At 42.4% G+C, this 20,371-nt stretch overlaps 1 protein-coding gene across 2 annotated transcripts in view; it reads right to left on the bottom strand.

Annotated features, from left to right (window-relative positions):
• Positions 1 to 10,540, bottom strand: part of FBXL7 (F-box and leucine rich repeat protein 7) — a 373,318-nt gene extending 362,778 nt beyond the window's left edge. The window contains exon 1 of one of the 2 annotated variants that reach the window (XM_081825921.1): positions 9,956 to 10,540. In XM_081825921.1, coding sequence (XP_081682047.1) covers positions 9,956 to 9,992 — 37 coding nt within the window. In that variant the 5' untranslated portion in view covers positions 9,993 to 10,540. The remainder of the gene's footprint in view (positions 1 to 9,955) is intronic. The other variant, XM_006733172.3, reaches the window with a different exon arrangement.
• Between the last annotated feature and the right edge of the window lie 9,831 nt (positions 10,541 to 20,371).

Below are 20,371 nucleotides of genomic sequence, written 5' to 3'. Positions count from 1 at the left end.
GATGAATACCCAACTTTTACATCAACATGGATGGGACTGGAGGAGATTATGCTAAGCGAAATAAGTCAAGCAGAGAAAGTCAATTATCAAATGGTTTCACTTATTTGTGGAACATAAGGAATAGCATGGGGGACATTAGGAGAAGGAAGGGAAAAATGGTGTGGGGGGGGGATTGGAGGGAGAGACAAACCATGAGAGACTATGGACTCTGAGAAACAAACAGGGTTTTAGAGGGGAGGGGGGATGGGGGACTGGTTAGCCCGGTGATGGGTATTAAAGAGGGCACGTACTGCTTGGAGCACTGGGTGTTATACGAAAACAATGGATCGTGGATCACCACATCAAAAACCAATGATGCACTGTATGGTGACTAACATAACATAATAAAATTTAAAAAATAAATAAATAAAAAATAAAAATAAAAACTAAATGAACAAGGTGAATTTCTATCATAATGACCAGAACCTCCGCGAGTTGCTATCAACTCATCCTAAAAGACCTGCCCCAGGCCCTCAGCACTTCCAAAGGCCTCTGGGAAATGTGGTTATTTGACAGCAAAGGACACAGAAGATGACAGAGAATCAGGAATCCCATGACCCTCAGAGTCCCCCATTTTCAGAGGTGACTCTCTGATCTCCCAGGCAGTGACATAACTTTCCTGAGCGGAGGTTTTCGGAGAAGGCAGACGCCCCTCAGAGCCCCAGCTGAGTTTTATCAACGAGCAAGTGCCCTCTAACCAATAATGTCATCTCATCGTGAACATGTATCTAACAACTCACTCTGCATTCTCATTATGATCGTCTCATCACCATGAGGCTGGTCCTGCGGGCACCGTGGCCCCGCACCGTGGCCCCGCGCCATGGCCAGAGATGACCACCAGGGAGCTAGACTTCTCTGCTGCAAAAGAGATTAAAGGATGGATGCCTTCAGATCCCCATTTTCATCCTGGGGTGCAAGCAATTTAAAATAGTGTCAAGAATGCCTGGTGATAACCCTCCAGCACGATTATATTGTTTCCTGTAGCACTTAGGGGAGAGTGACGGTATCGTGGAAAGTGTACTAAATTTAGAATCAAGATGACCTCACCTAATCTTCACTGTAAAATCAAGGCAAGTCACTTACTCTGCAAAGGCCTCAGTTTCCTCACCTATACACTGGGGATAATGAGAGGACACCTCTCCCAAAGTCCCTGTGATGATCAATAAGATTAATGTCTGAAACGCTTTATAGTCTCCAAAGCAATTTCATAGACATACTTACGGAGAAGTCTCCCAGGAGCTGGCAAAAGAGAAGGACAAATTCTCAAGTACATATTGGAATAATTCCCCATATTAACAGCTGTTTCAAATCCATGGTTTTGAAACCAGAGGGAAATATAAGATATAACACATAAACTATTTAGGGAGGAAAGAAAATGTGTGCACCTTTCTTTGTCCTCTTTGTTTGTGAGCAGGTGCCGAGCCTATCCCAGGTAAGGGCTATCCCAGCAGAAAGACCAATGAAACGTACATAGGGCTCCGGAGAATCAGGAGAACACCCTTTCTGCTCTACTTTACACTCCACAGACTCCAAAGAATATGCTAATTAGTTCACGTGCTGACATTATTATAGACCCTAGTTAGCCGGCCAGTTTGTCAACAGATTGTCGCCAAATGAGCAGGTAATCTGGCCGTGGGAGAGCCAGATAAAATGCGTTGAGAGTTTCCTTCAAAAAACATCTTTCATTTTTGATCTCCTAATCCATAAAACTGTCACTGTTTGTTTTTAGGGGCTGCTTCTTGGCCACTGCAATTCTTTAAGACGCACAAAGAAACAAAGACTGGGAAAAATTTTGGCTGCACCTGCAATGACCAGGGAGGAGGAGGTCATGGGCACAGTGGCAAGGGGCATGGACTCCAGTGCCACCAAGGGATTGTAGGCGTCACCGGGCCACTCACCAGCTGTGTGCTCTGGGCAGGGGCCAGCCTCTCAGCTTCCGTGTTCGCAGCTATAAAATGGGGTCATCAGCGCCCACCCGTCTGGCTGCTGGGAACTACAAGACTGAGTGTGTGTAAAGTGCTCAGAGGGCGAAGTCGCACTTAGTGAGTGCTCAATAATTATGAATTATTAAATGACCAAAAATATAATAAACTTAGCAATATTAATATCTAGGAATAATCCTTTCTGTTCCATGAGCCAAGACATTTTTAAGAAAACAGAGTTGGGGGGACCACTGACCCTGTTCTTTACATTACGAGGCAATCAATGCCTAATTCCCATTCTCTCTGAATTTGTTCTTTTTCCCTCTCCTTGTACTTGCGTTCCTTCCTCTACTTCACGCTCAGTCTCCTACCTGCTCCTCCTTCCTGGGCTCTGAGCTACCTCTGACAGTTGGAACCTCTCAGGCCTGGCCTTCATCTTGGACTTAACCTAGATGATAGCACGATTTGACTCAAGTACTCAACTGGGTCAAGAGGTTCCATGGCACACATAAGTAGCCTTTTCCTGACTTGTCCACCTTGCCAAGAAGAGGGTTACTCACAGCCAGAAGGTCAATCCACAAGGACAAGAAAAATTCCCGAAATTTTTCTCTAGAAATTTTGATTCACTTTCCACTGCTACATCTGCTTGAAAAATGCTGCAAAGGAATTTACCACAGAAAGGGTAGCAAACAAAAAATGTTTTAATAACATTTCTACACATTGCTCAAGGCCTCTAACGTTACAATTATGAGTTCATGCAGTGTTAACAACTGTTTTTCATTTTGTTACTGGTTTCAAATTTAAATAGGAATTGATAGAATGAGCACATCTAATGCACAGCTTAATAGAGATTTACGGCTCCAGAAACAGTCTACACTTCTTCAACCATGGAACGGGGAAAATGTTGACCATGTGTTTATATTTCATTACCGAGGAAAATGCAGAGATGGTTAATGATTATTCATGTCAGAAGTTTTACAGTTGCCTATCTTTGGGCTATGAGCTAGCACATTTTAAAAGCATCTGCCCAAAAGTTTCCATTCTCCTCTGTTGCAGTAAGCATGCCGGGGAGGGACCCAGGCTCGTCAGACACTCTTGTCCTTTCTCTGAAACGTTCCGAGGTCCTCACTTACAGAACCCACAGGAATCATTTCCCATGAAATAAACCACACGGGACACAGAACCTAAGGATTTTCGGGAACACCTAGGGAAAGTCTCTTAACAAAACATTTAGTTTCTCCCAAGAGTCTAAGCTACTGCTCATCCAACATACCTGCTTGTTGCTATTGTTTTAGAAACATCCTTTAGATATTCTGAAGTGCCAACACTGTCCAGAGCTGTCATTATTTAGAGAGTAACTCTATTCTTACTCACATTTCCCCCTCCCCACTCACATCCACACTTAGCACACTGGAGAAGGAGGATCCTCCTGTGAATCAGGACTTCTCACCCTGTTCTAAAAGTATCTGTCTCCCTGCCTCGCTCCTCAGATACTGAACTTCCTTAGGACAAATCTATTCTATCGGGAGATTTAATGCAATGAGTAGGTTGAAGAAGAGTCCTAAATTTCTGTAACTAGAACCAAACCAAACCAAACCAAAACCAAACCAAACCAAACCAAAACAAGCTACATTCTAGAAAAGTTCAGCTGATATGGACTCTGTTACTACATGGAAGACCTGCTGTTCTGTCTCACTCACAGTAAACAGGGTGCGGAACAAAAGTGTATCCGAGCTTCTTAGGAAGATGCTGTCTTTGTGTGGTTCTAGTCAATCTGCAGCTTCTGATTAAATATCACTAACCAATAACACTGATTAAAAGTCTTAAAACAGGAAGTTAAAACTTTTATTCAAGGCATTCAACATCAGCACAATTAAGGGTCTCACTTCAAGTTCAGCAGATCTACATGTTTTAGGGTAATAATAAAAGTAACAGTAAAACTCCAGGTACAGTCAATGTGCTTCACTACACTGAAAATAAGGATAAGTCATTTATCAAACCCAATTTTTGGTGCTGGAGTCTGTGTTCACAGAAGGCAGGAAAATAAATAAAATCAGTAGATTTTTCTTTTTTTTTTTTCTTTTTAAGATTTATTTATCTGAGAGAGAACAGGAGCAGGAGGGAGGGGCAGAGAGAGAAAATCTCAAGCAGACTCCCTGCTGAGCACGAAGCCCAAGGCTGGGCTGGATCCCAAGACCCTGAGATTATGACCTGAGCTAAAATCAAGAGTCAGACACTTAACTGACTGAGCCACCCAGGTGCCCAGATTTTTCTAATTAGTACCTAAATATATCTAAATAGACATAAACACATACATATAATAGACAGATACCAAGAGAGAGAAAGAGAATTAATTCCCCCCAGGGAAAGTGGGGGAATATTTTTTAACACCTAAAAGAGACACTAGTAGATAAAGGCTAAGGTCTAAAGTTATTATTAATTACTCAAAATCAACCCAGAATTCATTTTAGTATGAGTTTGCTTCCCAAGGGAAAAGTTCCCTCTCTTTGCTATCTCATTTAAAATGTGCAAAAGATTCCCCAAATCTCTAAAAATATCTTCTGTCAGATGAAATATGGTCTCATTAGCTATGCTAATGCTTTGATTTGAACCGAATAGTGGAATCAGTATGGTTTATCTTCTGATTTTCATTAGAGTGAAATTATTTACTGGAGGCAAAAGATGAAGACCTACTTCTGTCTAAGTATGACGGAGATCTCTGGAGTTCTCTCTACACATCCAGCAAGCCGGGCAATATCCCTTGGTCGCAGCATGAAGAGCATGTCCTAGGCTTCCTCCACCCAAAAGTGGTCACAAAATATCCGATATAATTCGATAAAAGATATTTGCAAAGACTCTTGGCAAAAAAGAAAGAAAAAAGTGCCCAGTGACCAAAACTGACTCTGTTCCATGGCAGCTACAGATAGAAGACTAGTGATGTGACATGTGCATCGAATGAGGACTTATGCTCCCCAGCATAAAGAGTACTCCCCTTGGTATAACCCGGTGGTTCCAAACAACAGACAGTCTTCTACCTGGATCCTCAAGGATCAGTCTTCCACTTCCATTAAGTCCTGGTCTAAATGCCAACTTTTCAACAGGGCCAATGGTGACTATTCTAATTAAAATGGCAACAACCAGTTCCTCCCAATCCCCAATAATCTGATGACTTTTTTATTCAGAGACATCAGCCCCTTAGAATGTATCACATGGTTTACTGAATTGCTGTGTGTGTGTATACACTTGCTAATTGTTCGACTTCCCATCCGTCCCAACACACACACACATGCACACACAAAGATAAGACTGACAAATACAGGATCTTAATCTGTTCACTGATGCATCCCAACTGTCCAGAAGAGTTTCTGGCACAGAGTAAGAAATAAGAAGTCAGCATACATTAGTTGAATGAAGGAATAAATAACTCTGGGTTTACAGAGACTTGGTCCTGAGTCCCAATTCCACCTGTACTAGTCGTAGGACCCGGAGAAATGCTCATCCTCTCTGCAGCTGTGTTTCCCCATTGGTAAAATGAGGACCTTAGGAGTGCCTGCCTTTAGAACTGTCATAAGGATCGCATGAGTCGGTGTATGTCAATGGCTTAGAATAATGCTTGGACATAGTAAGCTTTCAATAAACATTAGCTGCCATTATTATTATTATTATTCCAAGATACGTTTCCCAAGGTGGTGATGGATGAGCGATGATTTAGTGTTCAGGCAACTGGCTCTCCTCATATCTGACAGCGCAGATGTGACATGGTGAAAAGTGGCCCAGGGCACATGACAGAGCAGCAGAGCAACCAAGGGTCAGACCCCATCACTATGGCCTCATCAGCTCAAATTCAACACCACCCAGGATTTTGCAAAGGAGCTGTTAACTGTGTGTTACTGCCCCTGATCTGCGGGAGTAGAGTAAACATAACAATGAAACCACTGAGTAAATGAGGGTGAGGCTCCGACACCTTAAAAGGCAGGGGAAAGCACCCTGCCTCTTCCTACTCGAACAAGATTTATTTATTTGGCTTAACTGGAGTCAAAGCTAATGGTCATAATGGCTTTGCTTCACTCCAACTCATTTCCCAGATTTCTACACACAGGCTGAAAGTTACACGTTATGGAAGAAGATAGAGAGAAAAAAACAGACCTCCATAAAGGAATTTACCAGAACATACTATTCATTTAGATATTCATTTATGTTTCTAGAAATCTAAAAATCAGGAATGGTATGATAACTTTTTCATGGAGCAAAATCCAAGTATGGGTGGGGGCGGAGGGAGGAAGGGCTACAAATTAAACCATTAACCTGAATAGTCACTAAGTATTTAGAAAAACAAAACACTTTGGAAACACCCATTATTTACCCATACCTAGAATTTAAAGGGAAAAGCAGGGATTTCACGACTGGTTGAATTAGGAGAGGAGGGGAGAATAAGTGAGGAAGACAGAGATGAGGGAAAAGGGGATGACAAAATCGGGGAGGGGCACTTATGGATTTCATGGCAATAACAGTCTTAACTTCCTTATTTATCATAACATACCTTCCAAGGCTAATCTCTGTTAAGTGGTCCATTAAGGCATTGTAAGAGCAAAATAAAATGAATGGCTGTGTGCTCAAGAATTAGATCTTGATAGATAATGTCAGTAAGGAATTCCTTTCCTCACTCTAGAGAAAAAAGACTTCAGGTCTTCCTTGATTTCAGGAGAACTGAACAAGGTCACAGTAGTTAAACTGAAGCTGGACTCAAATTTACAGACTCCCAAATTAACGCTCTCTGCTCAACACAAGAACTTCCCCCAAATTTTAACATATGCACGATAAATGATTCAGTTCTAGGAAGAACCCAAGATTCTGCATTTTTAACAAGCTCCAAGGTGATGCTGATGTCCTCGTCCTTGGAGTATAAAGAATAGGAAATCTCTGCCCTTGTTGCACCTGCTAAGGTAAGTCTCAAGAAGAATTTTTGTTGTTTTAATGAAAAAGGGGTTTTCCAGGAGTAAAAGAAAGTAAGATTACATTGAAATACTTAAGTTTTAAACATTCCAATAGTTCAACACTACTTTGCATTTACATCATGGCGTCAACTCTAAAATATACTTAAAGAGCAGATTATTAAAGTCTACACAAACCCCTATGTTTTAGAGTTGAGCAGTGAATGCAGGTGAATGCAGTCTCTCACTGCATTCAATGGATATGCATCCACTAATAATTTCCCCCTTTTAGTACAATTTAGGTATGGTTTGAAATAAATCTTTGAAATAAATCTTAATTTCAAACCATACCTAAGTTGTACCAAATCTACTAAAACTGTCTTAATACTCAGTCTTAATAGAGATACTATGTTGAAGGTTTGATTTCACGTTCTTTGAAATTTGACATTTTAGATAAGACAGCATTGACACATTGAATTCCAACAGGCTTATTTGCATATATTTGGCCATCCAAAAACACACTGTTGACAGATACCAATTACAGTTGACCCTTGAGCAACCCAGGTTTGAACTGTGTGGGTTCACTTACATGTAAATTTTTTTATAAATACAGTATAGGATTGTAAATCTATTTTCTCTTCCTTATGATTTTCTTAATAACATTTTCTTTTCTCTAGCTTACTTTATTGTAAAAGCATACAACACATGTAACATACCAAATATGTGTTAATCAACTGTCTTTTTTATCACAGTTGACTCTTGAGCAACCCAGGTTTGAACTGTGTGGGTTCTCTTATATGCAAATTTTTTTATAAATACAGTATAGAATTGTAAATCTATTTTCTCTTTCTTATGATTTTCTTAACGTTTTCTTTTCTCTAGCTTACTTTATTCTAAGTACAGCATATAACACATGTAACATACCAAATATGTGTTAATCAACTGTCTATGCTATCAGTAAGGTTTCTGGTCAACGGTAGGCTATTAGCTGTTAAGTTTTGAGGGCATCAAAAGTTATACTGAGAGTTTTGACGGTAGGGGAACTGGTGTCCCTAAACCCCATGCTGTTCAAGGGTCAACTGTACATATGTTATAACCCTATTTAGGAGAAGTCCAATGTAACTGGGGGAAAGAAAAGATTTTTAAGTTCATGTTACTTCTACTTCTCTATTTTTTCCTTGCTGATCACAGAGGAATCTCCAAGCATTGGAAGAGAGTTGGACACTAAGCACAATGTGTCCCTCCAGCTAAAACTCAGTTACCACCCAAAGCTTCCTATTGGTTCCCTTGAATCAGCTGAGCCCAAGAGGTTTTCCCTATAAAAAGTTCCACAGTGTATCTAAATCTGATCCCAGTAAAATTTCACTTCAGCTGAAGTGAAAATGCAGAGGTAGCATTTACGGATAACAGCTGGAGATCATTAGTTCTCTGTCTCTCCTTTTCTCTCCCAAGGGTTGAAAACTCTGCTGTTCAGACAGGAAGTCGTCATACACCACACACTACAATACCAGAATGCTGGGATATAAGAACAAGTTGCAGAAGATTACGAGGGGTGTTGGAGGGGTTTCATTCAAGAACGCAGAGCCCTGACTCCATTTACCTCTTGGGGTGTCCCTTCCCCCCACACACACACCGTGTTCAAATATCACAATGTATGCACATCCACAAGTGACAGGCACACACTTTACTCCCTGCAAGCTTTTTAATATTCAGAGTAAGAAGGCTTAATCTTTCATTTTTCCGCAAATTTTTAAAACATTGAGAAGTTCTGGGGAATGTCCAAGATTCTCCAGTAATCTTTGTTGGCTTATTTTCACATGTGCTATCTAAAAAGACAACCGTTTAACCTTTTTTTTTAAATGAAATTATTTAAAAAAAAAAAAAATTCTCTCTCACGAAACTGCCCAGAATAAGGAGATTATGTATATATGGAATTCAGAACATAGTGATCTGGAAAAGAATGATTAAAACAAAAGGCTCCTGTGGATATGGTTTACTAGGGTCGGTTTCTGCTGTAATTTCACCAAGCTGCTGAGAACGAACAGACACAAACACGGGGAGAGACATCCACGTTCTGTGACCACACCTCAAAGTTCTGAACAGGATGATAGGAGTTTCCCTAACACCACATGCTGAACAGCCATTCTGCATTCCTACCAGTCTGCAGGCGCTGGACCCCGTTTGTAACCGCCTGTCCCCTGGGGGAGGGCTTATAAAAGCAACCCCGTCTCTTCCACTCCCCTCCAGCCAAGTTCAAGAAAGACAAACCTTACAAACTTTTGAACGGTGGAAAAAGCCCAGGCAGGATGCATATCGGGGGCAAGCTGCTAATCAGCTGGATTACAATACTACGGTTTTATGCAAAGAGGAGGAGGAGCGAGGGAGAAGCCAACCCACACATCCATCATCCTTTTAGGAGTAGGTGGAGTTTAAAGTTTCCCCAGCTTCCAAGTTCCCACTTGACAGGCAATATTTCTGTGCAATTTCCAGCCCCACGTAACAGATGGTCCTTTGCCCGTCTTGAGCCCCGAGAGAGCCCAGACAAAGCCCCCGGCCACTCCTCGCCTCGCGAGGCCCATAGGTGGTGTTTCACGAAGCTGTCAGCTCAGGGGCATTGAGCAGAGAATGGAACTTAACTTCGTTTTCTTCCAGAAGTTGTTCCTGCTACAGGAGAGTCCAGGGGACTGGAGCACAAAGGCCTGGGAAAGTTTTCACAGCGTTATTTTTCAAAAGCATCTTCCGCCCTCTGCCAAACCATCATCCTAAACCCCAGATGCTTAGGAAAGGAAAGTTGAGGCACATGTGATCAGAAATACGGCAGAAATGAAACTTGAGCCGTCCCCAAAGACGACCTGGGAAGTTGCTTAATGAGACCCCCACGGTGGGAAAGCATCCTCGGGGCGCCTCCGCACTCAGTGCCACAGGGGAAGGTGACGGCCCGGACACGGTGCCAAATGGAGGTGCGCCACTGTAGCGTGCGAGAACCTTCCTTCCCAGACGGGAGGGCGAGGGGGAAGGGAGGGGGGCGCGATCCGGGAGTCTGAGGACGGACGGCCCACTCACCCTCACTGCCGTACTGTTTGCCATTGTTCGCGCCCATCCTGCCGCCGTCATGCCCGCCGTCTCCCCGGACACTCCATAGCTGGGGCGCACCGCCTGCGCGCTCCACCAGAGGAAAGCCCGCCCGACGGGACCGTTAGCTGCGCATACCCCACGCTCCGGGGCCGGGCTCCGACCGGGGGCGGCCCCTGCACTCCGGTGGGAGGGGGCGCTCCGTCCCCGCCTGGCACCCCCGATGGCTCCGGGTGGGGCCGGGGGCAACCGCCGCTCTTAGAATCCGCGTTCCGGGCCAGCGGGCGCAGCGCGGCGGAGAGCCCGCGCCCCGGGGCCGCCCAGAGGCTCGCCGCGCCGCCGCCGCCGGGTCCCCATCCGCCCGCCCCGATCCCTCTGCGGTGGGGCTGAGCCGCGCGGGCGGCAGGGGCTCCCCGGCTCGGCCGCCTCCTCCCGGCGCCCCTGCGCGCCCGCGGCTTCCCCGGGGAGGGCGCGGCGGCCACTTGTTGCGGGTGCCCCGAGCGAGCAGAGACTCGCGGCCCGGCGCGGCTCACCCGCGGGCCGGACTTTTGTTAGCGCCAGGCGCCTCCTCTCGCCGCCCAGCGTCAATCACAGCTGGAGCCCCGGGGAGGAAGGCCGGCCCGGAGATGCGCGGCCTTTTAAAGGGGCAGCACGCCTTTTCGGGGCTCCGGCTCCCGGCCCCGGCCAAGGCGCAGGCCCTCGCGCCCCCCCGGAGAACCGCTCTGAGCGAAGGAACGTGCTCCTGGCTCTATTTTACTATTGTTCTTTTGCAGGCTTGGCCCCCAACTTGTAAGATGAGCTTCCAGGCGTCGTTTGAAATCCCTTGGGTTTGCCTGCAAATACGGCCTATTTGGGGTGTGGGGGCCTTTAAAATAAACAGGCACCGAAGTCTGATTCGGTCTGACAAAGTCAGGTATCTATGCTGACATTCTCCTGTGGCTCCCACTTTTGGGGACTGAGGCGGGGAATGGAGGAGAGAGGGAGGGAAAACTTGAGGGGAACTTAGCAGGGAGTCACTGAAGAGCCAAAGGCATTCCCCGCCCCGGTGCGGAAGGTTTCCTGGCTCAGAACTTTTCAAGACCTTCCGAGCCAGGAAGTGTATTTTCTCCCCGTTTCTATGATTTTTTTTTTCTTTCTCGTGGTTGGTGTTATCCTTTGTTTAATACATTACAACCTCTTTTGGAGATTTATATGGCACTAATAGAGCCTTAAAATGGCCCTTTGGTGTTCCCTCCTGTAAATAGAAAAAGGAAATTCTTCTTAATGTTTTATTCCCTTTCCATGTAAATACCTAGAATTTAATAACATCGCATCTTTGTGAAGACCCGGGCCTTCACGGCGCAAATTTCTTTGTATTGAGGCAAGCAGACAGCCCAGTTTCTCCTTATAGGTGTTCGATGTTTTAAATTAAATTAAACTTGCATTATGATACATATATATTCATAATATATAAGCATCTGCAATAACTTCATGGAGAACTGGAATTTTTGTAATTACCTCTTTCTTAAAGGGCTTTCAACCACATGCAGAAATTGGGGTTCTAGTTGGGTAATTTCCTTAAATTTGGAACAATTTTCTTTCTTAAAATAAAACATTTCAAAATTCAAAAATCTAGGTTTTATTGTGCAGGACAAATCATGTATTGATGAAATATCATAAATTCATTTATTTTCAAGGGCAAGTTTAAATAGTTTCGTGCTGTTCTGATTACATTTAAAGTGCTCTAGTCCCAAGAGATTAAGGACTGCATTTTAATTCATCTTTTTATATATAGAATCTAGCATACTGCCTGGCTGATAATATGTGCTTCCCATATCCCTAGAGTTAAATTTAAAAACTTGTGGAGGTGCCTGGCTGGTATAGTCTGTAGAGCATGTGACTCTTGATTTCTGCGTAGTAAATTTGAGCCCCTTTTGGGGTATAGAGATTACTTTAAAAAATCTTTTAAAACAAAAAAAACCCCTTGCATCATGGGCCCTAAATAAGACAGATGGTTGTTAAAATTTTGGAAGAGTTAAATGCATTTTCAGAGACTCCACCTGAAAGCACAAATCCAATCTAGAAAGGAGCTGACATCTGCATTATCTTCATCCAAAGCAGGTTTCTGCTCACCTGGTCTTTGTGATTTTCCACCACCATTTAGAGAACTACCCTGAATCTGATGATTTTGGAGGCTTAGTTGAACATAAAACCACCAAAAAATAGTGGAACATTGGAAATTCATCTTGATATTTGCTGCAGAGCTAACAACTTGCTTTTTTAATACGCTGTTGTCTTCCTGATGCTCTCAGTCCCTCTTTTGAGGTCTATAAGTCACGAAATGGACAGGAGAAGAAACTGAGGCTCAAACAGTTTAAACATATGGAGTTACCCAGGTGGTAAACAACAGGTGGATTCAGGTTCTCAGATCCTCTCCTCCTCAGAGAGGAGGGCCATGGCCTCTCTTGACCTAGCCATTGTTCATCTTGGAGTTGCTGTCACCCCTTTTTGGTTGGGTTACCTCCCAGTGTCTTTAATATCAGAGCAAAGCTAATGGTGAAAAGTAAATTATAATGACTAACTATATTTATCAACTTTGAAATTAAAGTCTCTACATATTGTCAAGGCTCATTGCTTACCAGAAAGAGGAACAGAGATGATCCTGTTTAAGAAGTTCCAGTTTTAAAAAAAAAAAAAAAAAACTACATGATTTTTAACATCCTTCTGATTATAAAACAGAAATACATGTTGTCATAGTCACTGTAAAAGCTTGGGGGAAAACATGGTTAAACAAAAAAAAAAAAAAAGGAAAAGCACTTTTCCTGCTAAAAATAGAGCTGTATTCACATATGTATATTTTAATTTTTTAAAATTAAGATATTGTACAAATACATGATTTTAACCAGAATTTCCAATCTTTTTACCCAGCTGCCACACCTAACCCCTTAACTTTCAGTACAGATTTATATACTTATTGAGAAAAGGATAGTGTGGTTTTCACCAATGTGTTCCCAGTATCTAGCACAATTCCTAACACAAAGTAATCATTCAGTAAAAACTTGCAGACCAAGTGAATGTTAAACAAAGAGATAAAAAGCTTTGAGTGTTATTCCACTTTCTCCCTCAGCCTTTTTTTAAGAGGCCGTAATCACTGAAAAGATCAAAAAACAAGTAAGCATTCTAAGTTACCCCAAAACAGTAATCATTTATTAGGCAACTGTTTTTCTCTACCCAGTGCCTTCCAACCTTGCTCTGAGAGCACCAGTTCCTGTCCTTTGGGAAAGAGTTTCACCCAAATTCCAACCCGGGGTGTCTGGTGGGAGCTTGTCAATTGCTGGAGTGGTGGTTGGTTTCCTGGCCAAGTGTAAGCTGGGGATCAGGCTGACCCAATTACCCACCTGCCGTTGTCAGTAAGGGAATAAGCAAGTGCTTTTCCCCTCCTTGCTAGAGTAGTATCTGCAGGGGTCCTAGTGGAGAGTCAGGACTTTTAGCATCACCCAGAAGTCACAGGGCAAACCCACCACAGTATCAATGGAGACCACGTGGGGAGCCAGAAATTCTCACACCCCCCAGCAGGAAAGAGGAGCCCCTTGCATCCAGTGTCAACAGAGGTTGAGTGGAAAACCTGAACTTCTACTTCCACCTGGCAGTTATAAGGTGGCACAGTTAAAACAGAAGGTTTTAATTGTATATATTAACATTATATATTAACTTTATATTATGACCCATCATCTCATAATATGATATGAAAATAAGGTTTCAGTGGAAAATCACTTGGCATACCAAGAACCAGGAAGATTTTGAATGAAAAAAGACAATCAACAGAAGCCAACACCAAGATGACAGATGTTAGAATATCTGGCAAAAATTTTAAAGCAGCCATAGAAAAATTACTCAATGAGCAATTACAAAGACACTTATAATGAATGAAAAAAGCAGAAAGCCTCCGCAAAGGAACAGAAGATATGAAGAAGAACCAAACAGGAATTTCCGAACTGAAACAGGAAAGCTCTGACCAGCAGAATGGAGGAGACCAAGGAGGGACCGGACAATAGATATTACCACATCTAAAGAACAAAGAGAAGGTAGACTAAAAAAATGACAGAGCCACTGGGACAGTAGGATTATGATAAAAGAGCTAATATTTGTGTCATCAGAGTCTCAGAAGGAGATGAAAAAGAGGGAAGAGTTGAAAATCTACTTGAAATAATGGCTAAAAACTTCCCAAATTCTTGAAATGGCAAAGTTACAGACATGGAGAGCAGATTCATGGGTGAACAGATTAAGGTGGGTTCCAAAGGGAAGTGGCTGTGGTTATGAAAGGCACCATGGAGGACTTTCCTGAACAAGATGTTCTATATCTTTTTTTTTTAAGATTTTATTTATTTATTTGACAGAGAGAGAGAGACAGCGAGAGAGTGAACACAAGCCGGGGTGGGGGGGAGAGGGAGAAGCAGGCTCCCCGCAGAGCAGGGAGCCCGATGCGGGGCTCGATCCCAGGACCCTGGGACCATGACCTGAGCCGAAGGCAGCCGCTTAACGACTGAGCCACCCAGGGGCCCCACGATGTTCCCTATCTTGATTGTATCTAGTCAGTATCCTGGTGGTTACTATAGCTTTGTAAGATGATACCATCAGGGGAAGCTGCCTAAATGGATAAATGGGATCCATTTGTATTATTTCTTACAGGTGCAAGAGAATACAATTATCTCAAAATAAAAAGTATAATTTGAAGAAGAAAAAAAAAAGCTCTTTTCTTGCCAGAAGAGCTATTTCTACATATTCTTTCTGTACTATCATTTACACATTTCCCACATTCTCTTTATACACGTATATTCACCTGGGAGAGCAAAAGTCTTCATGAGAACTGATTCCTTGGTGTTAATCAGATTTACATCTGAGTCGACTCAGGATTGAGTGATTGAGGCAAAGAAGCCGAAAATGGTCCATACCCAAAACCTTGAATTTTGGTTTGTTAGAATTAACAGACTCCATCAATGAATTAACCAATTGCTAAATTAAATTGCCCATTTACTTTGTCCTATGCAAACCTGATTGTAGAAAGAAAAACATAATAGTAGAAAAACCTTTGTTTTCATTGATATTCACATCCTCATTTCTATTTTTCAGTAGCTAACTCAGTGACCTTTCGGCTACTATATTAAGTGTATCCACACTCTGAGTAGTGGGAATATGTTCTTTTCTTGTAGTATATTTTTAGAATATTGAATTCAAAAGCCAGCTGGATTTATAACACCTTAGGCCCCCATTTTCTCTGGGGGTGGAGCCACAGAGGTTCAGGTTAATCCCCGGCCCTTGGCACTGGTGATGGACAGGCTGCCAAAACTGCATTAATGGAACCTGAATGCTAGGAACCAATCAGACCACCTCTCTTCTTCAGCAGGTGGTGGGCTGCGAGGCGTGCAAAGGAGCACGTCATTAACCACATGCTTCCCTGGGAATGCGGTAGACAAAATGAACTCTCCCATGAAACCCATTTTGGGAAACATTCAAAGCTGGACTCCATCGTTTTAAGAAAAATACTAAAAATGATCATAAGAAATACTAGTTTGTAAAAGGAAAAAATGAAGCAAACGGTAGTTTAGTCACATGTATACTGACTTTAGTTTTTCTCTGGGGCACACCAGGTTGCCTTCAAACATCGGAATCACCTGCTTATCTTTAGTTGTTTTCACATTTCGGGTTATGGTTAGATTTGCCCTGTTATTGCAGTTATGCTGGAAATGGCAACTGGCTTCTAGAATAGCCCTGTGTTTAAGTGTGTGTTATCTGAAACAGAAAATATTGCTTTTAAACTAGTATAGATTTATTAGTATAGATTTGTTACCAAAATATAAAGTTGGCAAATATAAAGACAAATATTCACACCAGATAGAAAGTAAGGGTGTAAGTCATTATAATGCTCCCCCCGCCAACAGCATTTCATATATTATTAATTAATCTGTAAAATTAGAGGAGAAGAGGGCGCCTGGGTGGCTCAGTTGGTTGGGCAACAGCCTTCGGCTCAGGTCATGATCCCAGAGTCCTGGGATCAAGTCCCACATCGGGCTCCCAGCTCGGCAGGGAGCCTGCTTCTCCCTCTGACCCTCTCCCCTCTCATGCTGTTTCTCTGTCTCTCTCTCTTTCTCTCAAATAAATAAATAAATAAAATCTTTAAAAAAAAATTAGAGGAGAAAAAAAAGTACATGGGCCAATTTTATTTTATTATTGCCACTGTGCTGTTTTGAATTAAGTGTTTCTGTCTCACTTAATGCTCACAACTTGATCAGACAGTGTTTCTAGACTCTACTTATGGATGAGGATACTGAGGCTCAGAGAAAATGAGTAAATCCTATCACGATGCACAGCAAGATTGGAACCAAGATCTACTTGCAGAGCCTCTACTACTTCTCACCACTTTCTGCCACCAATTTCATGCCATCACATGCTACCCTAGTTTTGGACCAAGCCCAGATAGTATGTGTTTAATATAAAAAAGAGAGGAACATCTTCTGACATTTGTGAAACTTAATTAGATTTCAAAACAAATATTCATTGTGCAATATGAATCTTCATCATAACCACAATGATGAATGGCTAAATATTTTAGAAGTTTAACTTAGATATTTTAATAATTATAAAGTAGATCGCTTGAAAGAATGGATACTTTATATAGGACTCTTGAAACCATCTCCTTACAAAAGTTCCCTTTCCAGTCCTGAAAAACAAAGTAGCCAGTCGCTCTAATTCAAAATATCACAATATTCACACACGGCCAAACAGTCGCACTTCACCCTTGATGCTACATTCAATGGGTAATTCCATTCTCTTTGTACTGGTCCTTTATCAGGTAACTAGCCCATATCAGGAGATAAACCACCCAAGACCCCCTAATAGCCCAATCCGGCATCATGAAGTTCATGTGCTTAGCTCAGAGTATTATAGTGTTCAGAGTCCTCACATACTTAAGTATCTGGCTTCTTAGAACACAGCAAATTAGAAGCAAGGCATTCAAAGGAGTATTGCTCACTGTATTTGAGAAACTGCAAAAAGTTGGGGCCCCTGGGTGGCTCAGTCGTTAAGCGTCTGCCTTCAGCTCAGGTCGTGATCCCAGGGTCCTGGGATCGAGCCCCACATCGGGCTCCCTGCTCAGCGGGAAGCCTGCTTCTCCCTCTCCCTCTCCTCCTGCTTGTGTTCCCTCTCTCGCTGTCTCTCTCTCTGTCAAATAAATAAATAAAATCTTTAAAAAAGGGGGGGGGTGCCAGGGTGGCTCAGTCGTTAAGCATCTGCCTTCGGCTCGGGTCATGATCCCAGGGTCCTGGGATCATGCCCCGCATCGGGCTCCCTGCTCAGCGGGAAGCCTGCTTCTCCCTCTCCCACTCCCTCTGCTTGTGTTCCTTCTCTCTCTGTGTCTCTCTCTGTCAGATAAATAAATAAAATCTTAAAAAAAAAAAAGTTAAGGCTTGTTATAGGGAGGGGGATTAGAAAAATCTCCAGAGAGAACACGGAAAAACTGAATTAAAACAGAAACAAAACACAAATGAAAAATCTGGGGTGATAAAAGCATACGCTGTTGCCTTAGATAAGGTAATATTAGCACCTGTAACAAATAAACGTCTGCATTTTAGTGACCCGGCTTAATACAATAGAAATTTATTTTTAGCTCATAAAATACTCTACGCACGTTATTAGTACACTGGAGATTATTTTTCACATGGCAAATCAGGGATCTGGCTTCTTCCATCTTGTAGCTCCACCAACCACATCATCCACATGCTGCTGACAGAAGGCACAAAGAGTAAGCGGGAAGACATATCACATCACATCTGCTGACAACCCACTGATGAAAACAAGTTCAATGGCCACATCTGGGTACAAAGGAGTCTGGGAAATGTAGTCTCTGGCCGGTCTGATGTCCCTAGCAATGACCCCACCCTGGGGGAAAGAGAGAGAGAGAGCAGTAATATCGGTGACCATATGGAGCTTTAGTCATTGGTAGCCCCTGAAAATACCACTTTACTATTTAACAATGAATACATATAACTATTATATTTCAAAGACTGTTGACTGACTCACACAACACACATTTCCCCTTACCTTCTCCCTTGCCTTCCTCCTCTCTCGAGTTCAAAAGTTAAATACTTGTTTTCCCAGAATCCCCAGTAGTTAAGAATGGCCAGATGGCAATATTCTGGCCAAGGAAATGTAAGCAAAATTCACAAGGAGCACCTGGAATAGATTTGGCTATTGAAATCAAACTCAGAGATAGCTTTGCCACTATTTCCTCTCTCTTCTCCATATATTCAACTCGACTGTTTTTTTTGAAACCATAGTAGCCATCTGGTGAACTTAAGGGAAATGCCAAGAGAATTATAATGATGGCCACCTAGAGTCCTGAAGACATAAAGCCACTGGGACAAGACCAGCAAGACAAGACCTCCTACCTCCAAACTCGCTATAATGGAAGCATAAAAACTGTCTTTAGGGCACTGTGAGTTGGCTTTTCTGTGACTTCAAGCCAACTGCATACCTAGGAGATACAGATTTTGTTCATTTAAGAAGAAAGAACAGTTGATATAACAATCTTTCCATTCATAATAGTTGAACTGTATTAAAATATATTGATACTTAAATGTGAAATCTTAAATTGTGTAGAAAATATACATACACAAAACAGCAAATTGTCCACCATACTGGCCTCTTAAAATGTTAGCTTATTCACTTTCCATCGTATCTAATATACTATTGCATATATAAATAACACACATTTACTCAACATGAACAAATAGTATTTTCAATGTCTTTATCAAGACTCAGTCTGTATTTAAAGCCAAAATCTCATGCCAGTAGGAAAGATGCAAAATAACAATGCAATATTACAGCACATTTTCTCTCTCAACTATGGATAATATAAAACTTTCCTGGAACTCATTGTGACTTTCCTGAAAAAGAAGTTTTAATAGACCTTACAATTTGTTTCAAGTGGAAACGTGTGGATTAGTTCTCTGGTAGCAATAAATCAATTCCCTGATATAAGCAGTTTCTACATATGTGTCACCTTTCTCTGCAAAGTTCAAAGAACTATCAGCATTAAGCCAACTAACCCCATTTCTAGCTGAAATTGGGCACCTAGGGTGTGATTGGAAAAGACTTTATGAAAGGTGTATAGGAGGTGATTTTGGTGGCAATGGTTATGGTGACTGGAGTTATTGGAGAATGTGTTTCTATGGATGTGATATTTGTGCTGAGACTTGAACAATGAAAAGAATGTAGCCATGTGCAGATTTGGGGAAGAGAATAATCTGGACAGAGGAAACAACAGATATAAAGTCCTTAAGACTGGAATGAGCTTGGCATATTCTAAGGCCAAGAAGGGGCCAGTGTATCAGACAGCTATTGCTACGATAATGTTATATAATAGATTATCCCCAAATCCAACGTATGTCTTACTTGTCTTGCTCACAGGACTGCAGATCAAGTGGGGCTACTTTATTTTTTAAGACTATTTATTTAATTTTTAGAGAGAGAGAGAGCAAGAGAGAGCCAGAGAGAGAGCAAGCGGGGTGAGGGGCAGAGGGAGAGGGACAAGTAAACTCCCCGCTGAGTGTAGAACCCCTGACATGGGCTTGATCTCAAGACCCCCAGGTCATAACCCTGAAACCAAGAGTTAGATACCCAACAGTCTGAGCCACCCAGGCAAAAGTGGGGCTACTTTAATTCAGGCTTGTGGGTGAGGTGGGCTTGGTGCCAGAATTCAGGTCAGGTTCAGCTTTCCCCCACAAGTCCCTCTGGAGCCCAGGCCAAAAGGGTGAGGGTATCTAGTACATGCTCTTCCCGTGGTGGGTCACAGGACTCTGAAAAGCCGGGCCAAACTTTGCAAGCACACTTGAAACCTTTGCAAGCATCACAAACAAAAGAAAGTCACACGGCCAAGTGTAAATCCAAAACATGAGGGAGCTGCTTGGCCCACTTTCGTGCATTGCAAGGTCACAGGACAAGAGACTGAAGAAGTAAGAAAAATAATCTATTGCAGCCAGTATGGACAGAACGTTGTGAATACATGGAAACTTTAGAGGTTTGCTGGAAAAAGGGGCAAAAGTCAGATTGTGTAGGGTTTTATGAGCATTGTAATAATTTTGAACTTTATTTTAATTGTAATGCCATACAGGGAGGTTTTAAGTAGGGAACTGATCTGATCTGACATATTTTTTCAGATCAGCAGGTTTTAGTGTGGAGAACTGACTGACTCTTAGAAGCCCAGAGACCTGTTAAGATGTCTTTGCCCTAGAAGAGGTGAAAAAATTTTGCATTTGATTAGCACAATAGTGGAGAAAGTAAAAAATGGTCAGATTCAAGGTGTATTTTGGAGATAGAGCCAACAAAACTCACCTGACTGTGTCTTGCAGGAGATAAGAGGAAAATGAAAGA

The sequence above is a fragment of the Leptonychotes weddellii genome, chromosome 7 (assembly GCF_054177405.1).
Source record: "Leptonychotes weddellii isolate Sample4059 chromosome 7, ASM5417740v2, whole genome shotgun sequence".
Classification (NCBI taxonomy): Eukaryota; Metazoa; Chordata; class Mammalia; order Carnivora; family Phocidae; genus Leptonychotes; species Leptonychotes weddellii.
This window is presented reverse-complemented; position numbering and strand designations above follow the sequence as displayed.